At 36.0% G+C, this 24,322-nt stretch overlaps 1 protein-coding gene across 1 annotated transcript in view; it reads left to right on the top strand.

Moving 5' to 3' along the window:
• The window catches only part of LOC126977359 (fibrosin-1-like protein), an 87,000-nt gene that overhangs the window by 23,249 nt on the left and 39,429 nt on the right, over positions 1 to 24,322 (top strand). The window contains exons 2-3 of the mRNA XM_050826125.1: positions 4,618 to 4,728; positions 22,502 to 22,621. Coding sequence (XP_050682082.1) covers positions 4,618 to 4,728; positions 22,502 to 22,621 — 231 coding nt within the window. The remainder of the gene's footprint in view (positions 1 to 4,617; positions 4,729 to 22,501; positions 22,622 to 24,322) is intronic.

The following is a 24,322-nucleotide window of genomic DNA, read 5'->3' as shown; positions in this document are numbered from 1 at the left end:
AGCTTGACGCGATGAAAATCGACGCTAATGCGATGGAAATAAAATACTATTTCCCGTGCAATCTCCGGCTTTAAAGCTGAACTAAAAAAACAATGAGAGAGTTTTTTCTGCGCTGGTATTTTAAGAATTTGTTACAGCTACTTGGTAACAAGGAAATTATGTATCGCGCTGTCACAATATCAATATTTTTATTCGTTTCTTGTATAACTTTGTGTTTGACAGTAATAAATTCCGCGGAACATTTAACAACTTTCATGAATAAATAGTGACTCGGAGCGGTGTAATAAATTGTTGTACAAATCCATTAGGGACGTTTATTTAGTCGCGATACGAATATCTGTGCTGTCATATTAATGATTAATTTGATCGTCGGTGAAGTAATTACAGTAGATGAGCGCCTTGACGAGGTGTGACCGATGTGCAGCGGCCGCGGCAGGTAATTACCGCCGCTATTGAGATATGCTAATTACCTTGCTACGTGTATTATTAAGGTGGGAATCAGACACTTTCTCTGTTCGTATACTTATAGTATACTTTGTTCAGGCTAGTGCAGCTTCAGCATCATATAACCAACGTATTGATGCCAAGTTCCTTTCTTAAATTTTTAAATAACTCATATAATTCTTACTAGCTTTTACTCGCGACTTTGTCCGCGTGGAAGTTACTTTGGGCAGGATTTTAATTTTTTAACATACTTTGTAAATAAGACACATACAAACGGCTATGGTTAATATATTTTATAAACTAATACCAACTATAGAACTTTCATCCCCACACAGGTCGAAATTTCAAAAATAAATTTTCATTGTATCTTCGATGATGACCAACTTCCATACAATTTTCCATCCCCTACTTCAAACCCTCCAATATTTTTTTTTTCGCGATAAAAGGTAGCCTATGTCGTTTCCCAAGTTCTAGTTTATCTCTGTTCTGAATTTTATGAAAATCGGTGCAGTGGTTTAGGCGGAAAAGCGTAACTAACAAATTTACATTCACATTTTTATAAACGTGAATGTAACTATGTGAGATGTAAATTTTCCTACACTTTATTTGCGGTTACTATCAGGAAGCCATATACTTAGGTAACTTTAAATAACTCATCACTACATTGTAATTGGATAGTATTAGAAGTAACACCTTCATATTTCGAAACAGAAACGGAAACATAAGAGTTAAATAAAACACGTGTATTTTTTAACCCTCGTGAAACTACAATTCGAAACAACACTACATAGTTTTCATCCGAATTAAAAAAAACAGTCTCTTTATTATTCTAACTTTAAAATAACAAGATTCAACAAATGCTGAAATACATATAAGTACTGTGTTTTTTTAATTCATGAGGCTCATAAAAAAAGTACTAACAAATTTCTACGAAAGTTCGAAGTAAAGTCAACTCACTCCGTGGGAACATCTCAAACCCAGATGCGTCTATCGTAATATTATTTCACGCTACTCATAAATTATTGTACTCGGTATTTTTATATCGAGATTTATAAAGTTACCATTTCAGCGGAGCACATTCTGTATTTATACTGAGACTAGCTGATACCCCGCATCTTCAGCTGCGTACACACAGGACAAAAGAAAAAATAAAAGAACACTCATAACATAATACGCTGTCGCAACACTTTTTGTTAATAATTATGTGTTCTGCAAAGCCATCAATACATTTCGCAGCTCACGCGATGTAAAAATATCTTATATATTTTTTTACACCTCGGGTTACATTTATGGAGTTTTAGTAAGGATCCCTAATTTAAAAAATATATAATATAGCCTATATCACCCGGGGTTAGTGTAGCTTTCCAACAGTGAAATAATTTTTCATATCGGTTCAGTAGTTTCGGAGCCTATTCAATGCAAACAATCAAATCTTTCCTCTTTATAATGTTAGTATAGATTACGATTTGCGTGAAATTTTTAATTTTATTTTCTGAATTGCAGCATTTCACAGAAGAATATTTGAGTACCTTTAAAGCGGAATCTCTCGGTTAGGACTCTATTACACGGCTATTAAGTGAAGTTATTTATTTGTGCTAAGATCTGCAGAATCTATCCTTTGTCTGACTCTAATATAATTCTTCTACCTGCTCAGTGGGCCCCGTTAGTAAGACAAGTTGGAAGGGTTTCGTGATGTTATTGGACTATAATTGTTTAAACAACGATCAATTCATGTTACATATCAATTAATGCATTCTGAAAGCCATTCTTGTTTTTATACATCTCGTTGCCTCGACGGCTGCTAAACGTTAACACGTGAGCGGTTTGTGAGCTATTTTAACACATTGAATACCGATTGCGTATCCGCATTATTACGTAGTCAGCACCACGTACAACAGTAAAGGTTTTTTTTATGAAAATAAGAGACGAGACGAGCATGACGTTCAGCTGATGTAATTGATACGCAACGCCCATTACAATGCAGTGCCGCTCAGGTTTCATGAAAAACCCCAAAATTCTGAGCGGCACCACAATTGCGCTAGTCTCCTTGAGACGTAAGATGTTGAGTCTCATTTGCCCAGTAATTTCACTAGCTACTATCTACATTATTGCTTCACGGCAGAAATAGGTGCCGTTGTGGTACCCATAATCTAGCCAGAATCCTGTGCAAAGGAGTCCCCAATAGAAGGTACGTGGTAGGTGCCAAATTCCGTTAGTAATCTGCGTGATTTTGGCACTCGTGTGTATTTAGGGCTCATTAGCCATGCCGCTCTTTAATGTAGGCATTGTAATACCTCCCCGTGTCACGTTACTTCGGTAAGTATCGTTTTTACGAACACAAAGACTCCCATCTACAGCTAAAAATGCTGTTCCAGCTAAACCTTGCCGTGTTTCCACCAGAAAGGTAGAAAGAAGAAGAAGCGGATGGCATCTTATATTATGTCCAGTATATGCACGAAGGCCCGCCTCATGTGTAGCAAATTGTTTCGAAATTAATCAAAATTATCCAACTTTTGTATGATATATTTTTATTTCGTGAAAAAAAAAATTTATAAAAATCGTTCGTCCAGAAATTAACTTTGTTTTTTTGTTCCAAAAGGATTGTTTCAAGCATTCTTATCACGAATGTTTTTTCAAAACTTTGAATCGATAAAGTTACTACTTTTATTCAGGTGACAAACTATAATAATTCGTTCTATTCCGGAGCCAACATCATATATTTCATTGTGTTAAGTATACGTCTTTACTAAATACCTTGTAACTTGTCCACATAGTTTCCACTGCACTTGCGACTTGTTTGTAATTAATTATTGGTGTCTGTTCAGTTGTCTAATGTCGTATCAACCGTAGATACTCTAATCCCCTTATTCATAATGGTCCGCTAACTTTAAACAGCCGCTTAGGAGTGTTTTTTCTCATTCTGCCTTAGGTCAATAGAAGAAGACAGAGTGAGAATTAGCAATGCTTTAAGTTGGCAGACTATTATGAATAAGGGGGTTAAGTCTAAATGGTCTTAATAAACACATTTCTCACTGATTGTATCCGAAATATTATGTACAAGTATTTCGTATTGTACAAATGATAGACTGGAATAAGGCCTGCCGTCGTGAATGAAAATAAAATTTGTAATGGTTTCAATTGATGTTTTACTTTTGTCTGCTAACAAGTTTGCAATCAGTAGTTGGTTAGTTAGCTTATCTACTGGAGTTCTTATCACTGGACCTGCCTGAACAAGTTTATGTTTTAAAACATTTACGGCCTTACAAATAAACTCGGTATAAAGTTATAACTGATGATGAACAAAGAAAATGCAAAATGTTTACAATATCGTTGACGACACTGTCAATACAATGATAATTCTGAAGTTTTCCGAATGACAAGCTGCCTTGCAAATAAACGCGGGAAACGTTATACGTCCGAACAAACCATTCGTAAGCAAAATGTCTATTTGTAAACATTTTACATATTCTCTTAGTTTATGCTTAGTTATAGCTTTATGCCAATTTTATTTGTAAGGCCGTAACATTTTATGAACGTATCATGATTACCTGCTAGGTGAAAAGAATATATCGATTGGAACCAATTTATTTATTTTTCAATTTAAAATAAAGTTATTAAGTAGAAAAAATGTTATATGATGTACTATTTTTTTCATTTTTTATGGTTAGGTATATATCCTAATAAGTGATAGCATGACTTGCGCTGTATAGCGATAAAATATTTTTTGTAATACTGAAGCTGAAAATATTGATTTTTGGAGTGGCAATGAGTTTCTTGCCAGTTCTCATTAAAGCTCAACTTAAATTCATAAATATCGTTAGCACCTGTATAGCCAAGTGGTTAGCGATCCTACCTACTAAGCTAGAGGTCCCGGGTTCGAATCCCGGTAGGTGCAAGCATTTATATGATGAATATGGATGTTTGTTTCCGAGTCATGGATGTTTAAATGTATTTATGTATGTTTATATGAATTTATGTATGTTTAAGTAAGTATATTGTATTAAATATATCATTGTCTTGTAACCCATAACACAGGCTATATATGCTTAACTTGGGGCAAGATAATTTGTGTAAAAAGTGTGTCAATATTTTTTTTTTTTTTTTACTATGAGCTTGAACAATAAATCGTATTTTTTTTTTCATAATATAATAAAATTTATTTTTGATTGGCAGGCTACTGTGAAATGTGTGTCCTCACCTCGAACACTCGCGCTGTCCACCAAGCCGAGGCTGCCGTTGGCTGCCCTGGCGGGTGACGCGGCTCGCAACCTCCCCACCAGCAACGTAAGTCCTGCTGCATGATACATCATCACCATCCAATCCATTTAGCCACCTGTTCCGCCGCCGGCGATGAAACGTACAACAGAGGCGTGTATATGATATAGGCAATTAGCACAGTGCCTATCTCGTTATTAACCTAAAATCTAAAGAAATATAGCTCTAGTGTTATAGTCAATATATTTTAATTTTTAAAATTTCTATTGAACACCCACTTATAAATATTTTCCTTGCTAGATACTAACCCCCTTATTCATAATGGTCCGCTTAATTTAAACAGCCGCTAAGGAGTGTTTTTCTCATACTGACTTAGGTCAATAGAAGAAGACAAGAGTGCGAATTAGCAATGCTTTAAGTTAGCAGACTATTATGAATGAGGGGGTTAATACCTACGGTAAGCAATCATTGCTAATTCCAAAGCTCAACCACGACTAGTTAGATTCACAGTGCCTACCTTGCTGGAAAATCAATGCACGCCCCTGGGTATAGAGCCCGTTGTGATACTAGGCCAGTGATATGCTCTCGCATCTATAATTTTTCAATAGTCCTAAAATCCCAATTTTTTAGGTGTAATTTTTATATTCATATTTATATTATGAGCATTAGTATTGCGATACATACAATTCAGTCAGTCAATCTGCTTCATACATATAGATAAAATTGTAGTGTCTGTTTGTAATATTGAAATAGCCGTTTTTTACTACATGTATATGAATATATATATATATATGGTACATACACCAAAATAACATTTCTTAAAATTTTTGTCTGTCTGTCTGTTTGTTCCGGCTAATCTCTGAAATGGCTGGACCTATTTTAACGGTAGAAAAATAAAGTTATGTTGCAATGTCCAAGAAACGGTCTAACTCTAATGATAATTTATATGGCAAAACAACGTTTGCCGGGTCAGCTAGTTTATAATATTATTGACGACCAAATGGTTAGTGACCCTGACTACTAAGTTCCTCCCCGGGTTCGAATCCCGGTAGGTGCAATAATTCATATGATGAATATGGATGTTTGTTTCCGAGTCGTGGATGTTTATATGTATTTATATATGTTTAAGTAAGTATATTGTATTGAATATATCGTTGTCTTGTACACATAGTACGGGCTATGCCTACTATGGGGCAAGATAATTTATGTAAATGTGTGTCATTATTATTATTATTATAAACCAAATTGATATCATAATAATTCATCAAACACTCAAAATCATCAAGCAGTACGTGATGAATACCGACTTCAGCAAACACGCGCCGGTCGCGGTTTATACGAGTACACAGTATGCAGTTGTGTAAACATCAGAGCACTGGAAATATTTAATTATTGTAATGTGCTTTGGATGTGATATAACTTATATTTTATAGCTATTTTTATTTCAACTTGACTGAAGCTCGTGAATTCCGATAAATTTATTTTTATTTTAAAATAAAACGGTCATTTTCGTCCGTGTACATTTCTGTAATTTCGCTCTTCCTTATCAATAAACATCTGTATAAAGTGTGTTCATATGTCAAATAATTTACTTACAAAATTTCATCAATATCGGTGGAGTGTTTAACATATTATAAAATATTACAAGTGACCTACCGGCACAGTCACCTTCGCATTTATGTTAACAATAAACATGTTAAAGTACCGGTTAAGCAAAAAAATTAGTTGCAACATTTGATAATTTTTAGATGACGTTATAACATTAACTATTCACCGTAACCGTCCAATCTTCGCCGGTTAAAGCCATTGTTAATATTAAGTAGCTAAATAGCGGCCTGTCAAAAGTTTCAAATAAATATTCGATATTATATTGATATTTCACTTTTCAAGTTTAACTTTATGTAACTTTTCCAAGGAATACGATGGTGCAATACATTACCCTGTCTATGTTAAAATCAACGTTACTGTTAACGATAAATTTGACTTAAACCGTCACTATATCAGCTAATATGATGCAACCCATCCTAAGTGTTTCACAAGTGCGAGGCTCCTTTGCACAGGATGTCGGCTAGATTATGGGTACCGCAACGGCGCCTATTTCTGTAAGCAGTAATGGGTAAACATTATTGTGTTTAGGTCTATAGGGCGCCGTAGCTAGTGAAATTACCTACTGGGCAAATGAGACTTAACATCTTATGTTTCAAGGTGACGAGCGCATTGGTAGTGCCGCTTAGAATTTTCGGGTTTTGCAAGAATCCTGAGCGGCACTGAATTGTAATAGGCATGGCGTAACCATTACCATCAGCTGAACGTCCTGTTCGTCTCGTCCCTTATTTTCATTAAAAAAAACTGTTAGCCACTTGTAATCGGGACGTGTGTTTGTTTGTACGAGCGGCAGTACAAGACAGTACGCATCGTGCGTGAAGCTCACCTTCCCGAGGTGTTTGTTTTGTTAGTTTACCGAACCATTAAGCGCAATGGAATACTCGGCAAACATTGTCTTTTTGTATATCAATACTAATTGTATGTTAAACAATGCCTAAGATAATTAATATTTGTGGTATGTACTGGCCTTCGGTTTTATTATCAATAAATTATGTAATTGTGTATCATCTTCACTGTGTTTCTTAAATTGTACTAGAGTGTTTGGGTCCCTGATATGAGTGTCCACGTAGGTACGTCCTTAATAACAAGCCTCAAATCGTAATTAATTTGTGTTCTATATAATTTAAATAACGCATCTTAAAATGTTATGATCTCTTTAGAATTACAGTGTGTATAAGATTATTTATCTTAAATAACTTCCGATATAAACATGACTAGTTAAATGACACTCCTTAATAAGTATATACAATAGTATAATAAAAATAAAACTTATTCTAAAAAATAATAATTTCGCTCGCACAAAGTCCATATCATCATCAAACAATATTTAAAAGTTGAATAATGTACATATTATTTTAAATAATTTTGATCAATACTGATAGCAGATATTGTATGAATGCCACGAACGGCCGTATTAAAATGGGGATTGCTTTTGTGGGAACAGTTGATTGTTGTGAGAGACACAACACGGAAGCCAGTAGTGAATCACAATGCGTTGGATATTGCAACGATCGCGATGCCGAAATGGGGATAGTCGTGAGCGTGCACTCGACGCGGTATTAAAATAAAATGTTGGACTACCCGCCCGCCGACGTCGCTCGGTATTATATACCTACCCTACGTCTGCACCCCGCATTGTGGAACCTATTATACTACGCCCCTTATAAATTGACCGATAATATTTACAGTGCTCAGCAGATGTTTTTACTGTCTAAATTTATTAATACGTTCTTCAGCTTTGGTATACGTGTGTAGTAAAGCAAGCCTTATTAAGCATTAAAAACTACCTACTGTATTTGTAGAATTTATTGAAGTAGGCGTTACTTTGCGGAAATCCATAATGATACAAATGATTTGAGTTTTCTTTAGTGTGGTTAGGTAGTTGGCGAGACAACACGTTCTGAGGATGCCTCGTGTAGAGGCGAAACACGTGTCGAATTGTTTAGAGACAAATATTGGCGGAATTAACACTAAAGAAAACTCAAATCATTTTTATACTATATTTGTAACTATCCGTGTAAATGAATTCAAGAGTCATATTTTATCAATATACGCGAACACGATTTAGTTGTCTCATAAATATTATTATGCTTATAAAGTAAAATAGGTTCACGTTTCTCGCTGCCAAAGGAACACTCGACGGAATGCCAGTTCAACCCCGTATTACGACGGTTCGCCGCCAGTCAAGATATGTCGCAATCCCATCCAATTTGCCTCCCGCCGCCTGTACTTTGCTCGAATGAAGCGGAAAATGTTGCTCTTTCAAGAAAAGAATAATATATTTCGTCGACTCTTTCCCGAAGCCGTTTAACTTGCGAGTTGTAAGATTTATCGTGTAAACACGCCATAAAATGTGCTCTAACATCGTTTAAATGTAATAAGTGCTGTATGAGCTGTCGTGAATAAGTATTATAACTGGTGAATTATGCGATCAAATAAACCAGATTGGCACGAGCTACGCGGCCGGTTGCCTGTATGACGAGCAGCTGCGGTGTCAACTAATTGCTCTTAGCAAATTCAATTTAGCATCGAAGTGAATGGAAATTTTCCCTGGCATGCGTGCAGTGTAATCATTAAGGCGCGGACTGACTAGGATTGTAAACGCTACAACCAACCCTACATTATTTGTGTTGGTCATGTGGCTAAGCTAAGCAAATGGGCATTTATTTTACTGGTTTTCTTTTGTTTATTCAAAATTTACATAATAAATTGAAAAATTGTTCGGTTTAAGTTTTAGAAAAGTACTAATTCTATTCAATTCTTTAAAAAAAGATAACAATACGCTTAAAATTCGGAGATTTTGACTCCAAAGTTTATTTTTGTGAAGCAACTTCCAAATTTTTTATTGGATATTTCAAATTATATATTAATGTTCTATTCGGTTAAAAATTATCTTTAAATCCTTCTTTGTGCACTGTATTTTTTGCGTCGGAATATTTTCATTGCGTTATGTTGTAATCGACTCCCTAAGAAACCAATTTTTGTTGATATTGAGGTATGACCGCGCCTTAAGTTGTGCGGTGGTGCCGTCTTCGAGACAACGCGGTACAGTTTTAAACACGTACCAGCCCAGAACTTCTGACTTTAATTATTGGTTTTACGACCGCTTTTGTTTATAACAATTAATGTTACAGCTGAAATACTAATCGTATTTTATGCCGTCGATTAACGGATCGTAAAGAGTGAAGTAAACATTAGCAACGGCTTCGGTCGTGCACTCATATCCTACTAATATGTTCCCTTTCTTGGCGTGCGTCCTTGCAGAATGGGATGTCACTATGCAAACTTAAGACGAAGAGTAAGCAAAAAAAACCGCAAACATGGTGTTTTTAGACAAGTTTTGTGGTGAAAGTATAGCATTTCGAGCTATGAACACTATTTTATCCTGTTACACATATCCTTATTCTTATTTGTAGGTTGCTAATGCTTGCTGTTGGTTATAGTTAACACTGCCGAGCCTTTTTGAACTACCACTTTTCTTTGAAGTTAAACAAGTTTTTTGGCATGGCGTGACGCACTTCTTTGGTACTTCTCTCAGAAAAGTTATTCTTATAGCTTTTTCCTTTTTTGTGTAGGTTCATTTATTCAGCTTAGTTGTAAATAACGAGAATCGTAAGCATATAAACTGTTTTCCACGCAAGAATTTTGAAAATATTGGTCTTGTTACATAGACGGCGGTCCGGCAGCCGTGAACTCATATCGCTCAAGGTCGCTGGCATTTAGTGTCGCCTTAATGGCTGACAGGCTTGCCCTGCATATTTCAGTATGACAACTCTCATGATTATTCTCATATTAAACATTTTATTGAGATAAAACCTTTAGTTGCGAATGTAACGGGCAACTACTAGTAAAGAACAAATTGAATTGTACTTCCGCACAAAATTGGTTGCGGTGAAGTGAACACGAGTTGATTGCTTTCGACAGCGGTTCGTCCTTATTGTGCTGTCACATGCCGCCCGGAGAGCTGGCGACTGTCCATATACCGCCCTCTACGAACGTTTTTATTTACACTCGTCGTTTACGATGTTGAAATGTACAAATCTGGTCAAAATTCGGCCACGACGTTAGACCAGTGGCGGATTTACCAGCAGGCTGAGTAGGCTGGAGCCTAGGGCGGCAAATTTTAAGGGGCGGCAAATTTAGTTCATATTTTTTAACTGACTTCAAAAACGGAGGAGGTTCTCAATTCGTCGGTGTTATTTATGTTTGTTACCTCAATCTTTTCGACTGGGTGTACCGATTTTGATGATTCTTTTTTTATTTGAAAGCTGGTGCTTCTCGTGTGGTCCCATTGTAATTTGGTCTAATCTTACAATGGCATCCATGAGAAAACCATATAAGTCTTAAATTTGCTATATGTATGTGGATAATAAATTTACGAATAACTCAATATCGCGCCAACCGATTTGGATGATTCTTTTTTTATTGGAAAGGATATACTTCAAGTGTAGTATAGTGAGTTTGGTTAAGTTCTGATTACGGAATCCATGACAAAGTATCGGAACTCTTCAATTCTTAGGAGCAAATTAACGATAGTCGGGCGAATCTTTGCATAAAATAATATTTTTTGATAATTCTTTGGTGTAAAAATAATCAAGGATACTAACCAAACGGGAAAAGTTTATGTAACGAGGATGATGGAGCACAAATCAAAAGGTTGTAATTTTATTGATAGAAAATTGATATCAAAATTTAGAGGCGGCAAAAATTTAATAGCCTACAGGCGGCAAATCTGTAAATCCGCCACTGCGTTAGACTTACAGAAATAAGTTTAGCCTGGATTTTTTATCATAATATCAGCAAGCGCAAAACAGCGCTTACGTGTATTTGGTGGTTCAACCATACATTTGATAGTTTTAAAACTTAGATAACTACGGCGACTATATAGTTTTTACTTTTATGGCCGTTTTCAATAACCTATCTATCCTTAGTTTAACTTAATTACATTCCAATAACCTATCGATAGATTGCATTGAACTATCGGTCGTTTTCAAAAACGTATCTCTAGATACGGATACATTGCTATCACCGTTTATTGACAAGATCTTATCTATCCACAGTTATCTCAACTATAGTTATAATATTAGTTATAGTACAATGCTTTATGTCGATAGGTTATTAAAATGTAAGTAAGCGTAATAAGATAGAGTTGACTACCTCTAGTAAGTTAAATTAAGGATAGATAGGTTATTGAAAACGGCCGTTAAATAATGTTTCATAATCTACCGAGATTGATGTAAAGAAACATAATGTTTAAATATACAAAGTGGGAGCTGTTAATTAAATGAATTTTATTTACCACTTACATCCGCGAATGTCGGAATAAGGTTAATTAATTCCACGAGAGTGCTGGATAAAAATGAAAATCACAACTTATTCCGTAGTTAACGTCAAGTGGGTGGAATGAAGCGGCCGGCTCAGCTAATCCGAGCGTGGCCGTTACGTAATTACTGGATGTAGGTACAGTCGACGGAACTTATTACACCATTAAAACGTTGGCTAGAGACGTTGCCTCATTTATGGTGACAACTTGCGAAACCGCGGTAAAGCGCTGTTTAATCGACTTGCTGAATTCGGTCTAGAGTCTAGACTGGCGGCGAACGATGATTGATTGAACTTGTTCTACACAATTTTGTATGTCTAGTCATATCAAAATATATGTACAGAATTCATATCGTAATGGATTCGTTTGCTTGTTTACAGTTAATAATATCCTTTGCGCAGGATGCCGGCTAGATTATGGGTACCACAACGGTGCCTATTTCTGCCGTGAAGCAGTAATGTGTAAACATTACTGTGTTTCGGTGTGAAGGGCGCCGTAGCTAGTGAAATTACTGGGCAAATGAGAATTAAATCTTTTTATATATTTAACCCGATGTATGGTTACGGTCATTTTGGACCCTGTCAGTTTAATCGTCTGCTTAAAATAAAAATTTCGGCAAAGAGTAATAGTAAAATTAAATCATAATAATTCGCGTCTTAATCCTTATCCGCATAAAACGCGGCTCGTCTGTAATAAAATACAAAGATCAACTTTATCTAAGGTTATTTCAACACGTATTAAGTAGGTACCTTTTGGCTGTTTCGTAAAGCCTCACCAACTGCCCGTTGCCGTGGCCGTCTTCCAACATGCCCACAGCCATAAACGTGTTTTCCTCTTGTTAGATGTAGATTGGCTTTAACATAAACAAATAAAACAAAATTAAATCAATAAACTTTGCGCTGTAAAATTGTAACAAGAACAATAGCCAAATCAGCAATCCGGAGCTTTCTTTTCATTTGTTTTTTTTTTCTTTCTTATTTTAAATTTCGAAACTTAGGCACCTTAAGAGTAATTTTTGATGCATGAAGTTATTAATAAGATATCCTTACCTAAGGTTGATATGGTATACGATAAAAATATATATACAGCACTTACAAGGATGTGAATGCTACAGTAGGTACAAGAACGAATATAAAAAAGTAACAATATGTCAAAAATTAATATTATGTTGACTTGATTCTCATTGATTACCTACTGAAGGAATAATAATCCTCTATGATTTCCATATAAATAAAATGATGACGCATTTACAAGCAGATTATGTGGAATTAATAGCATTATGTTGTCTAGCTTTAATGCGCATTCAATTATTCCGTCTCGTTTATGAATAGGCAATAATATAAATCAGCGTCATATTAGCGTTGCGATAAAATACAGTATTAGCGATCGCAATCGGCACTGTGCACTGGAAATGCTAATTCAATCGCACTTCCATTAGCGCGGCTTGGCTCGCTGTAATATTAATCTGTCGCGAGGCTCATGTGGTCTGCCTGTTACACGTCAGCGCTGCGGACAATTGGTCCTGTCTGATGTGACCTGTCATCCCGATCACAACGTTCACTATTCAAACACACACACACACAGACCTCACTTGTAGTTGTACCTACTCAATGTTATTCAAATATATTCAGTGACATGTGCATGCATTTTTCTGACTTGTAGCTTTATTGTCATAGTTTCTCAACCTTATTTTGCTCACCGCCCACTTTGAGAATATGTTTTTTTCTAGAGCCCCCCATCTTAATTTTACTTGCCATCTGTCGCGAATTTAAAACAGCTATTGCCACGATTATATTTAAACGTAAGATATTATATTATAGCCCCCCTGAAAGTCTCAAAGGTGGCGTTATCGCTCACGTTGAGAACCTAAGGTCTAGATGGTTACAATTGGTTGCAAATGGTACAGTTTTTACGCACTCCATGAAAGGAAGTAAAATACTGTAATGGCTTACAATAAAAAAAACTTAGTACAAATATAGCAAATCTACTGCAGTTAATTGAGTGCTAGTGTTTTTATATAGTGAGTTATACGCAACCCCCAAAGAGAAGAGATGCGTTGCCGACCTTCAAAGTGGGAGTATGATTGAGGGTCCCCGAGTCGTATCGATTCGAGAAAACAGCAGCCGGTAATAGATTCCACAAAGTGGCTGTGAGAGGGAATAATTTTTCCGCAAAACACGCGCTTGATGAATGATAATAGCTCGCATGATGCGGGTGGAATTTTGCGTTGTCCTCTAAAAAGCTTGGTGTAATCAGTAAAGCAAGAACTGTCTTGTAGTTTTCTGTGTCTTGAAGTACTGACTTTCATTTTTTTGACTCACCTCTCTGCGGGCACCACCTAGCGTCCTGCATTTGACTGCCATTATTGATTCCATTGACTACCAATAGGTACCGTCGACAAAATTGGTTCATGACCCTTTTGCTGCACGCAAAATATTTAATGGCATTTGGTGGACTGTCAGTGTCTTATAAAATTATAACAGTTAAGTACTACTTTCGAGATCACTCCTCTAACTGCCACAGCCTGTATTGGCATACTTGACGTCGATATATCGAGCGACAAACTGGCCTCTAAAAAGCTTGGTGTACTCAGTAAGGCGAGACAGTACTTCACTAAAAGCCACCGCCTGCAACTTTATTATGCGCAAATTCGGCCTCACATGGAGTACTGTTCTCACCTCTGGGCGGGTGCTCCCCAGTACCAGCTTCTTCCATTTGATCGCATACAACGAAGAGCGGCTCGAATCATCGACGATCAAGTCATCTCCGATCGGCTTGATTCTCTAGCATTGCGTAGAGATGTGGGTTCTCTCTGCATCTTCTACCGCATTTATCACGGGGAGTGCTCAGAGGAGCTGTTCGGGTTGATTCCAGCGGCCGAATTCCACCACCGGACATTACGTGCAAAGTACCATCCGCATCACGTAGACGTCTGGCATTCCACAACCGCGCGTTTTGTTCGTAACTTCTTGCCTCGCACAGCCACTTTGTGGAATCAACTACCGGCAGCGGTCTTCCCGAACAGATACGAATTAGGGACCTTCAAGAAAAAAGCATACTCCCACCTTAAAAGCCGGCAACGCATTTCTTGACACACCTGTTGTAAAAAAAATACTAAGGAATTGATATAATATGTTCAAGCTAATTTCGTCCTACTTGTTTATTATGACCATAGACCAAGTATACTAACTAGACTAATTGATAGTTTCCGTCTCACTCACTCGAGAAAATGAAAAACTTATGCGAGTCTAAGTAAAGAAATGAGAGAGTGATTAGATTTTTTGTTTCGCCATGCGTGCCGGTTTTTTCAAGGTCAGCACACCCGGTGTGCTAAACAAACTTGACAGCGCTGCACAGAAAACTTGTGAAACGTGTGAAATATCCACTTTTTATTCAACATCAGTGACAATTTTAAGTAGAATCGAAGGAAATATGGTGCGATGTTGTGTTTTACGATTTAAAAGTGATATTGAAAGAACACTTGTGTTATATTATGTACCTATTGTACCTATATATAGAGGATATTATCTGTCTTATATTGGACACGCCAAACCGCTGTCTAGTTTCTATACTTGGTCTATGATTATGCCTGTCGGAAAATGACATTAAGGTGGGTCACGACTCAATTTTGTCGGTAGTACAATAAAACGTTACTTATTTTGAAATATTTTATGGTATAAAATGTATTGGGACATTATAGGATAGATAATAGTATAATAATTTAATCTCTGATGCTAGAATTAACATGAGACCGCAATAAATGTTAGTTGTGAAACAAATCACGGCAGAAATTAGCATTAAAACATCCCAAGCCATAAATAAATTGAGGAGCCTGTTTCAATTAAATATGATATAGGATAGCTTCCGTCTGAGTCGGAGCGGAGTAATTAGAACGGGACTTGGGTACTGGCAGCACAACGAGGGAGTAACGTGCCGAGACATAAATAAATTATGCATTGCATCACTTTACGAGACCGCGCCGAGCGTGGCCACACTACGAGGGTCCTCAACTTTCTGTCATTATAACGTGACTGATGCGTGATATATACCTTCTCTGAGACACCTTTCACGTACAGGAGTGTTTTTTTTTTTGGGTTTAATAGAAGTTCTTAACTTTTTGAAGCATGAAATTACAAAAAAAAACATGCTTAAACTATTAATATACTTTAACTCCAGCTTTAACCTAGTGGGTACAATAGATAGTTTCTTTTTTTTATTTATTGCATCATAAACTGTAAAAAAAGTTTCTCATTTTTTTTTTGTTTTATTTATCAAACTCATTGGTTGAATCATCATTTAAATTATTTATTTTATTTTGTCTTGTTGACGTTTTAGAAATAAAATTATCAGAAAATTAGAAGTAATATGGTTATGTAAGTATTAGTGAAAATTGGTCTGTATTTAAACTAATTTAAAAAAAATATGTATAATTTGAGCGCTTTAGGCATGCACATTTGGATTTACCAAACTTTTCTTTCTTTCTTTAATTGGCTTAGTATTTATTAGTAACAAACAAACAAAACTCTTATTGTACAATAAACAATCGTCTATCTATATATATAAAAATGAATTGCTGTTCGTTAGTCTCGCTAAAACTCGAGAACGGCTGGACCGATTTGGCTAATTTTGGTTTTGAATTATTTGTGGAAGTCCAGAGAAGGTTTAAAAGGTGAATAAATAGGAAAATGCTGCTAAATTAAATAAAAACAAATTTGTTTTTCCTTTGATGTGTCCATACATAATTTCTATGAGAGAATTTATTGACGCTCGGTTTGACAGTTCTGCTGTGAAACAATTTCATTACGACAGCAGGGTGCATATTTTACAAAGTAATTTTTGATGTTATGATATATTATTGACAAATACATATAAAAACATTATTTTATTTCTTATATACAGAACAACGTCTGTCGGGACAGCTAGTCTTAAATATTTTACAACGGCAGCCTAAACTATCGTATATGAAAAAGTGTTTCAATAACTTTATTATAATATTCTTACTTACTTACAGATAATTGTAATACTTATCTGTACACATTGTGGATTTTTACGATAAGTAGTGTTTAAAAGATTTGATGTGTATTATATTAAATACTAGCTGACCCGGCAAACGTTGTTTTGCCATATAAAGTATAATTCACGCGATAGTTTTATAAGTAGTAAAATATTGCCTATATTATAGCCTGTACATCATTTTGTTCTATTGTCAATAGTTTTTGCAGCGCACGCAAAAATAGGTTTTCGATTTTACACCTTGTGTTACAAAATAGCAATTTTATTACGGATACCTAATTTTGAAAAAAATATACATAGCCTTCCTCGATAAATGGACTACCCAACACTGAAAGAATCATTCAAATCGGACCAGTAGTACCAGAGATTAGCGCGTTCAAACAAACAAACAAACACTGCAGCTTTATAATATTAGTATAGATTATAAACATTTGGTAGGTAAATAGTATTAGTTTGTGGTATGTGGTAAGAGCAAGTAACATTATAGTATAAAAGTTCTTGTAGTTCGTTGTAACTTTATATTTGAGTGAAAGTTAAATTGCAGTTTAAGATTTATGACGTATTTAAAAAAGTACTTACTATTTCTCGTTCAAACCATATACATTTTTTTAGTTTTATCATTCTCATATTTTAGAAGATACGGTGGGACGGACGGACACATTTTACCACTTAGAAGCACAAACTATTAAGTTTAGAAAAAAAAATTATATCACAACCCTCAATATCATTTTTGAAGACCTATCGATAGATACTCCACACGGTATGGGTTTGATGAAAAAAAAAAATTTTGATAATTTGTTAATGTGTAGTAGATACTTATTATTTTCTAGTCTCATAGACAAGTTTTAAAGTAATCGTGATCCCAATTAGAAATTTCACCGTAGTATTTAGATATGTCTATCGCTTTAACTGGTAAGTGAATGATTTATCGTATCGGTCACGTTCCGCCGCCATATACGCTTCTCATGAATAAGTAATGCTCGGCCGCAGTCGTTGTTTCAATTAGCGGTCGTGTCGTCGGTCTAGCGACCCGACAACACGCCAAACCGACTGGAATGAAGCTGGAATGCATTTATAATATAGCTTGCACGTTTTAGGAATGTAGCGGCGTGATTGAGTTTCAATTGCGTCTCGGATATTGTGTAGCGCTAGGTGTAATATAAAATAAAATTCTTTATTGATTTTAACATATTCTCCTTTTAAGCATATAGAGAATGCTTGTGCCATTAGGATCCCGCTCTTTCTTAGCCTTAAAATAACATACTTTGAGAACTTTATGAAATACTAGCTGACCCGACAGACGTTGTTCTGTTTATAATAAAAAAAAAAACTCTTGCGGATGGAATTTTGGAAAATCCGTTCTTAGCTGACCTTTACTCGGTGAAAAGAATATTCCTACCAAATTTCAAGTCTTTAGCTCTAATGGTTCCAGAGATATCGTGATGAGTGACTGACTATATACGTGGAAATCTCTTATATATATATATATATATAAATCAATTGCTGTTCGTTAGTCTCGCTAAAACTCGAGAACGGCTGGACCGATTTGGCTAATTTTGGCATTGAATACAAATTTGTTTTTCCTTTGATGTGTCCATACATCATTTCTATGAGAGAATTTATTGACGCAAAGTTTGACAGTTCTGCTGTGAAACAATTTCAATACGACAGCAGGGTGCATATTTTACGAAGTAATTTTTGATGTTATGATATATCATTGACAAATTCATATAAAAACATTATTTTATTTATTATATACAGAACAACGTCTGTCGGGTCAGCTAGTATAAATATATAGATGATAAAACGTGTGTGTGTGTGTGTGTGTGTGTGTGTAAGTTTTGGCGTATGTGTCGTAAGAGCGACTCAGTATCATCACAATTTAGTGGAAGTATCCAGGCGATCAATACAATTTTACAACAATTCATGGGAGTTTCTATTAAAATTAAATATATGCATCTGTTTGTTTATTTTACTATAATATAGAAATGCCACACGAGATTTATGCATATTATTATTGTAAATGTAATTTTAGAATACATTGTACAATATATAACTTTCTGACTGCTATGGTTATTATTTAGGTGTTCACTTATACTGTCTCTCTAGCCCGGTAACATTTTAAAATACATTTTTTTTTACGTCACAAACACCAATATCTACTACTAATTTTTATTAATAATAACTAAAATAAATTAGCACACTACCTTATTACACAAATTACATTAATTATAAACACTACATTATTTATGAACGATGAGGGACACGAAACTGCGATCTCTCGCGTTCCGTTCGAGTGATGTATCGTTGATAAATTTTGTATATGTCTTGTTCAACTCTCAGGTTGTGGTTTTTAGGCGACACTAAGTACCAGCAACCTTGAGCGATATGAGTTCACGGCTGCCGGCCCGCCATCTATGTAACAAAGCCAATATTTTAAAAATTCTTGCGTGTAAAACGTAATATTTTAACAGATGCAAACAGTTTATGTGCTTACAATCCTCGTTATTCATGTTAATGCGAATAAATGTACCCACAACACAAAAAAATTACAAGCTGTAAGAATAACTTTTCTGAGAGTAGTACTAAAAAATGCGTCATGCCATGTCTAAAAGCTTGTTTAACTGCAAAGATAGGTGAGAGTTCAAAAGGGCTCTGGAGTGTTAACTTTAACCAACAGCAAGCATTGGCAACCTACAAATAAGACTTAAGGGTATGTTTAACACGATTAAGTAGTGTTTATAGCTCCAAATGCTATATTTTCACCATAAAACTTGTCTAAAAACACCTTGTTTGCGTGTTTTCTGCGTACCCTTCGCCTTAAATGAAAATAACAAACACTACGTTATAGTAAATCAGATGTGGGTTGTGTGTGATGTAATGAGCGATTAGCAATTATGTGCTCAACATCCGGCGTTCAGGCCTCACTCGCTACGGGATGGCTCGGATTAAATACTCACTCACCCGCCGCGGATTACATTGATACGTGCGACTTTGTTTCACTTGTATATGTGTATTTAAAGGGTTGAATTGTGATCCCATTTTATTAGATTACGTGCGAAACTTTCGGGATTTTATTATCAAAGTTCTTTTTTTAATGAAAATAAGGGACGAGACGAGCACGACGTTCAGCTTCCCATTACAATGCAGTGCCGCTCAGGATTCTTGAAAAACTCAAAAATTCTGAGTGGCACTACAATTGCGCTCGTCACCTTGAGACATAATATGTTAAGTCTTAATTGCCCAGTAATTTCACTAGTTACGGCGCCCTTCAGACAGAAACACAGCAATGTTCACACATTACTGCTTCACGGCAGAAATAGGCGCCGTACCATAAATAGATAAACTAGCCGGCATCCTGTGCAAAGGAGCCTCCCACTGGTATAAAGTAACGATCTAAATGTATTCCATTTTTATTATGCACTCCGCTCGTCCTAAAAATATACATAGAAGATCTGTTTTATTCCCCCTCATAATAATCTTGATGATATGTCTACGGTCGGGAGGCGACAGAAAATTGCTGGAAAAATTTTGTGCCAAATTTTCACAATGAATGGCTTGGGGCGATTCTGCGAGTCGTATTAATTTGTCATGAACTTAATTTTCCACAACTCTTATTTTACCTAACGATCGTATACACTTATTTGATTTAATGGATTTGTTTTATTTATTTAAAGTAGAGAGAGAGAAGTAAAATAAGAAGGACTCCGTGTCACCTTACATAACAGTGAGGCACCAAAGTCCAAAACAAGCCGGTAAACGTGTAAATACATAGCCCCATGCATACACTTACACTAATACAAGCCGATCGGCCGCCATTATGAGATTTTTCCATCGTCTGTGACAGATCAGTTTGCGTCGCAATAAAATATTTTAAAAATGCCGTCGTGCGTTGTGAAGAAGTCTAAAAATAATACTATAAAAGTATTTGTGGATATATGATTATTTAAGGGAGAAAAAATTGTGTATCTGGTATACCCCGTAACCGCACACACACTAGCATAAAGGTGCTTCACTTGCTAATATCGCGGCGCGGAGTCCTTCTTTTTTTACAAGACCGTGATAGAAGTATGCGTTTGGTCGAGTATCGTAGCAAATTGAATTTAAAAAGTTGTGTAACTTTAGAAATTGATGAAGTAAACAGGCGCCGCTTATTGAATAAAGCAGACAGATAAAGTAAAAGCGAAGGAAAACAAAATCAAATTGCCGACTAAGTTGCGAGTGAGGGTAACGCGGGGTGGCCGGGGCGCGGTCGAGGGCGGCCCGAGAGTTATCCATTTACAGCGAGTTAGACCTTTTATTATCTTTGCCCATTCCGTCGCGCGATGGTTGCTGTGTAGAGTCGCTTGTGTATTTTAATGCAAACCGCTTAAAAGATATTTAACTTTTTACACTTTAAATGAACTTTCAAAAAAATATAAAAATCAACATTTAAGGTTCGTTCTGTAAGAATATGTATTTAAAAGTTAATCTATGTACGTATCCTATTGTATGTCGCTTTAGAACTAATTATTTTATTAAATATTTAACGAATTAAACGAAAGTTTATATTTAGTTTATAATTCTGTGACTTATTGTTTAATGTTACTCGCGGTATGGCCTCGTATTCAATAAAAAAGTAATAATAAAATCAGACTTCTGTGTTAAAGTTTGCGCGGTTACAGTAACGGATGACATCGTTATGTAGTCCGTTTACTGCCGTTTTCAATAGCCTATCTGTCCTTAGTCTAACTTTCTAGAGGCAAATCTATCCTTTTACACTTACTTACTTTACAATAACCTATCGACAGTAGCATTGGACTATAACTAATAATATAACTATCGGCTGTTTTCAATAACCTATTTATCCTTAGTTTAACTTATTAGAGGTAGACAAATCTATCCTTTTACGCTTACTTATATATCAATAACCTATCGACAGACAGCATTGGACTATAACTAATAATATAACTATATTCGTCATAACTATGGATATATCCGATCTTGTTATTAAACGGTGATAGCAATCTATCCGTAACTAGAGATACGTTAATTAAAACAACGGATCATCTTAAGACGGTTCAAGGGTAGATCTTATTTGACTTCCTTTCCACTCACCTTATCAAGTTTCCTTATATTATTATTCTAGTTACCGCTCAATTTCTCGACGCCGCATAAAAGCTTTTCCCATTCCCCGTGACTAATGGAATTGTGAAAAATAAAACGCCTCTTATTCGTGAATACTCTAAAATGATTTAACTGCTGTTGGCGTACTTTTGTTTGCTTTTTATTCTTTGCTTTACGTTATTATAATGCAGATACTCTCAATTTGTTGACAAGTCATTTAAGTTGCTGGTAATTCGTTGTTGTGATAATTATTTATATGTTAAGGGAAGATGGAATTACATTAGCAAAAGAGTTGCAGTATTTTTATAAATTTCGCTCAGTTCTATAGCTCAAATAAAACTATACTGTAAGGCCCGGTATCCACCAAAGCGGAGAGGAGATATGTATCTGATAACCAATCAGATTTCGTTATTTCTACATCTCCTCACCACTGAGCCTTGGTGGAAATGGATCAAGCAGAGAGGAGAGGAGATGTCTCATTTTTCTATAGAATCGGCGCGGCACGTGATCATTTCGTAGACATCACTTGACTGATTTCGAGCTCGAACAGCTTACATCTCCTCTCCGCTTTAGTGGATACCGGGCCTAACGCATGGATCAATGACATAAAGTAAGTACCTCATATTAAAATTAAGCATAATATGGTTTTTCATCAATTGTGAAGTAATTAATTGATTTCGTATTTCGGTACGCTCGCGCTGTGTTCGGACTCGGATCATAATATTCCGCATTAAGCTGTGAGGTTTGTTTGTTAGGTGCCTGTGGAATACAAATGAATGGTTATGCAATGTGCAGGGTCTTACGCTGCTCCAAGACGCCGGGACGTCGGACGATAGCGGCCGAGCGTCGGAACGGCTCACGGGCAGCTCGGTGGCTCCTCGGGACCCCGACTCCTCGCGAGACCGGCTCAGTGACGTACGTATTACACTCGTCACTTTGTACAACACTAGATATAAACGATTGTGTACATTATACTTTAGGGCCCGTCATATTATCACAAGTGCATGTTTTACACTCACTCGATGTTGTGGATGTACAAGGCGAATATAGTCTCTTAGATGAGCTCGTAAGTTAATCTTCTGTTTTGTTGCTGCATCTCGTCTCTCCTACTGTGTTGAGGATTTCTCACGGATCACAATTGTGCTACTACAATGTAATATTCAATGGCTCGAGATTAACAGAGGAAAAATAGAAAGTAAAGTGGGGTTGTGCGCTATCTCGCGTGTATCTATCGACGACAAATAACTCGATGTCAATTGGAGGGAGAGACGAGATCGACATCACCTCCCCTTGTCACTCCGCTCCAATTATATGTATGCTTTCTCTTTCCTGCCTGCAGGCCAGTAGCCGCTGTAGTTCCGGAAAAGGCTATATCGTGAGTATAATCAGTGTTGTCCTTGTTTACTTTACAATTTCTCTGTCCATAATATGCCTTTGGAAATTCGAGTACGCTTTTTACCTTAACATAAATCGGAATTATTTGTTTCGCTTCATGTTTCGTTCTATATATATTTATAATATTAACATTAACATGCTTCACTTGAGTTAGACTCAACTAATTCATCATTTATGCGTGTCGTAGACAGCAGACGCTTGAACACAGAACTCATTTGTAAACATGATACAGTCATTATTTATAGAGCACCATTAGACACGTGATTCGGAGGTGAAAGCTATAATTTTCGATTACGGTGTGCAAATTTAGTCTGATCACGGATCCACAAAGTATAAGCCATTCGATATTCGGCGCGTATCGCAGCTAAATCACGAGATTTGTCGAGGCGCTGTGCCGCACTACATAACATTACCTGGGACCGTCCTGAATACTTCATGCCCCGTCTTTGCTTACAATTGTAATATCTCAGCCGGATCCCTTGTTTCCCGGTCGGATTTCATTTCGCAAATATTGTATGGACTATTTGCTTGTATGGTCGCCTCTCCGATTCTCTACTTACCTTCAACTCGTCCAATATTAATACAATGATTGATATTATGTTTGTTTTGTTTCACAACATGTGTATCGTTACTCTGTATCTTATATCTTTAAACGAGCAATTCTCGTATATATATAAACTTAATAACAGAAACGTCTCCAACGATTTTAATGAAATTTAGTATATAGGTAGTTTCGGGGGCGATAAATCGATCTAGCTAGGTAAAAAATGTAGTTTTATCTGAGTTTTAATGAGAAACAGCTACAATAACATTAGAATACAAAGGTAAATTTCTCCACTATATACAAGACTATAATAGCTCAGATAGGACATTGAGTGATCCGGAAAGCAGAAGACCCCGGTTTGAATCCAGATGTCCTATTAATTTCTTTTTTGTTCAATTATAAGCGGTATTGACTGACTGTTGTATGATCGCATAAATCTTTTTCTCACTTGACAATAATACAATTAACATATCTGCTTTTGAAACATTGCAAAATGTTCCATAATTCCATAAATACATTTCTATACATCTTAATATATATCTATTAAAGACGGGATCATTAGCCTTTGTTTGTTTGTTCAAGAATTATTTAAAAATTGATTGCATGATGACGCTTTCTTATTTTATTGCATGTGACCTAACCTCTATGATATGAATTTATTAATAATATTGTGTTTT

Source organism: Leptidea sinapis, chromosome 45 (genome assembly GCF_905404315.1).
Source record: "Leptidea sinapis chromosome 45, ilLepSina1.1, whole genome shotgun sequence".
Taxonomy (NCBI): Eukaryota; Metazoa; Arthropoda; class Insecta; order Lepidoptera; family Pieridae; genus Leptidea; species Leptidea sinapis.
The sequence above is the reverse complement of the archived record's forward strand: the minus strand, read 5'-3'. Positions and strand labels throughout refer to the sequence as shown.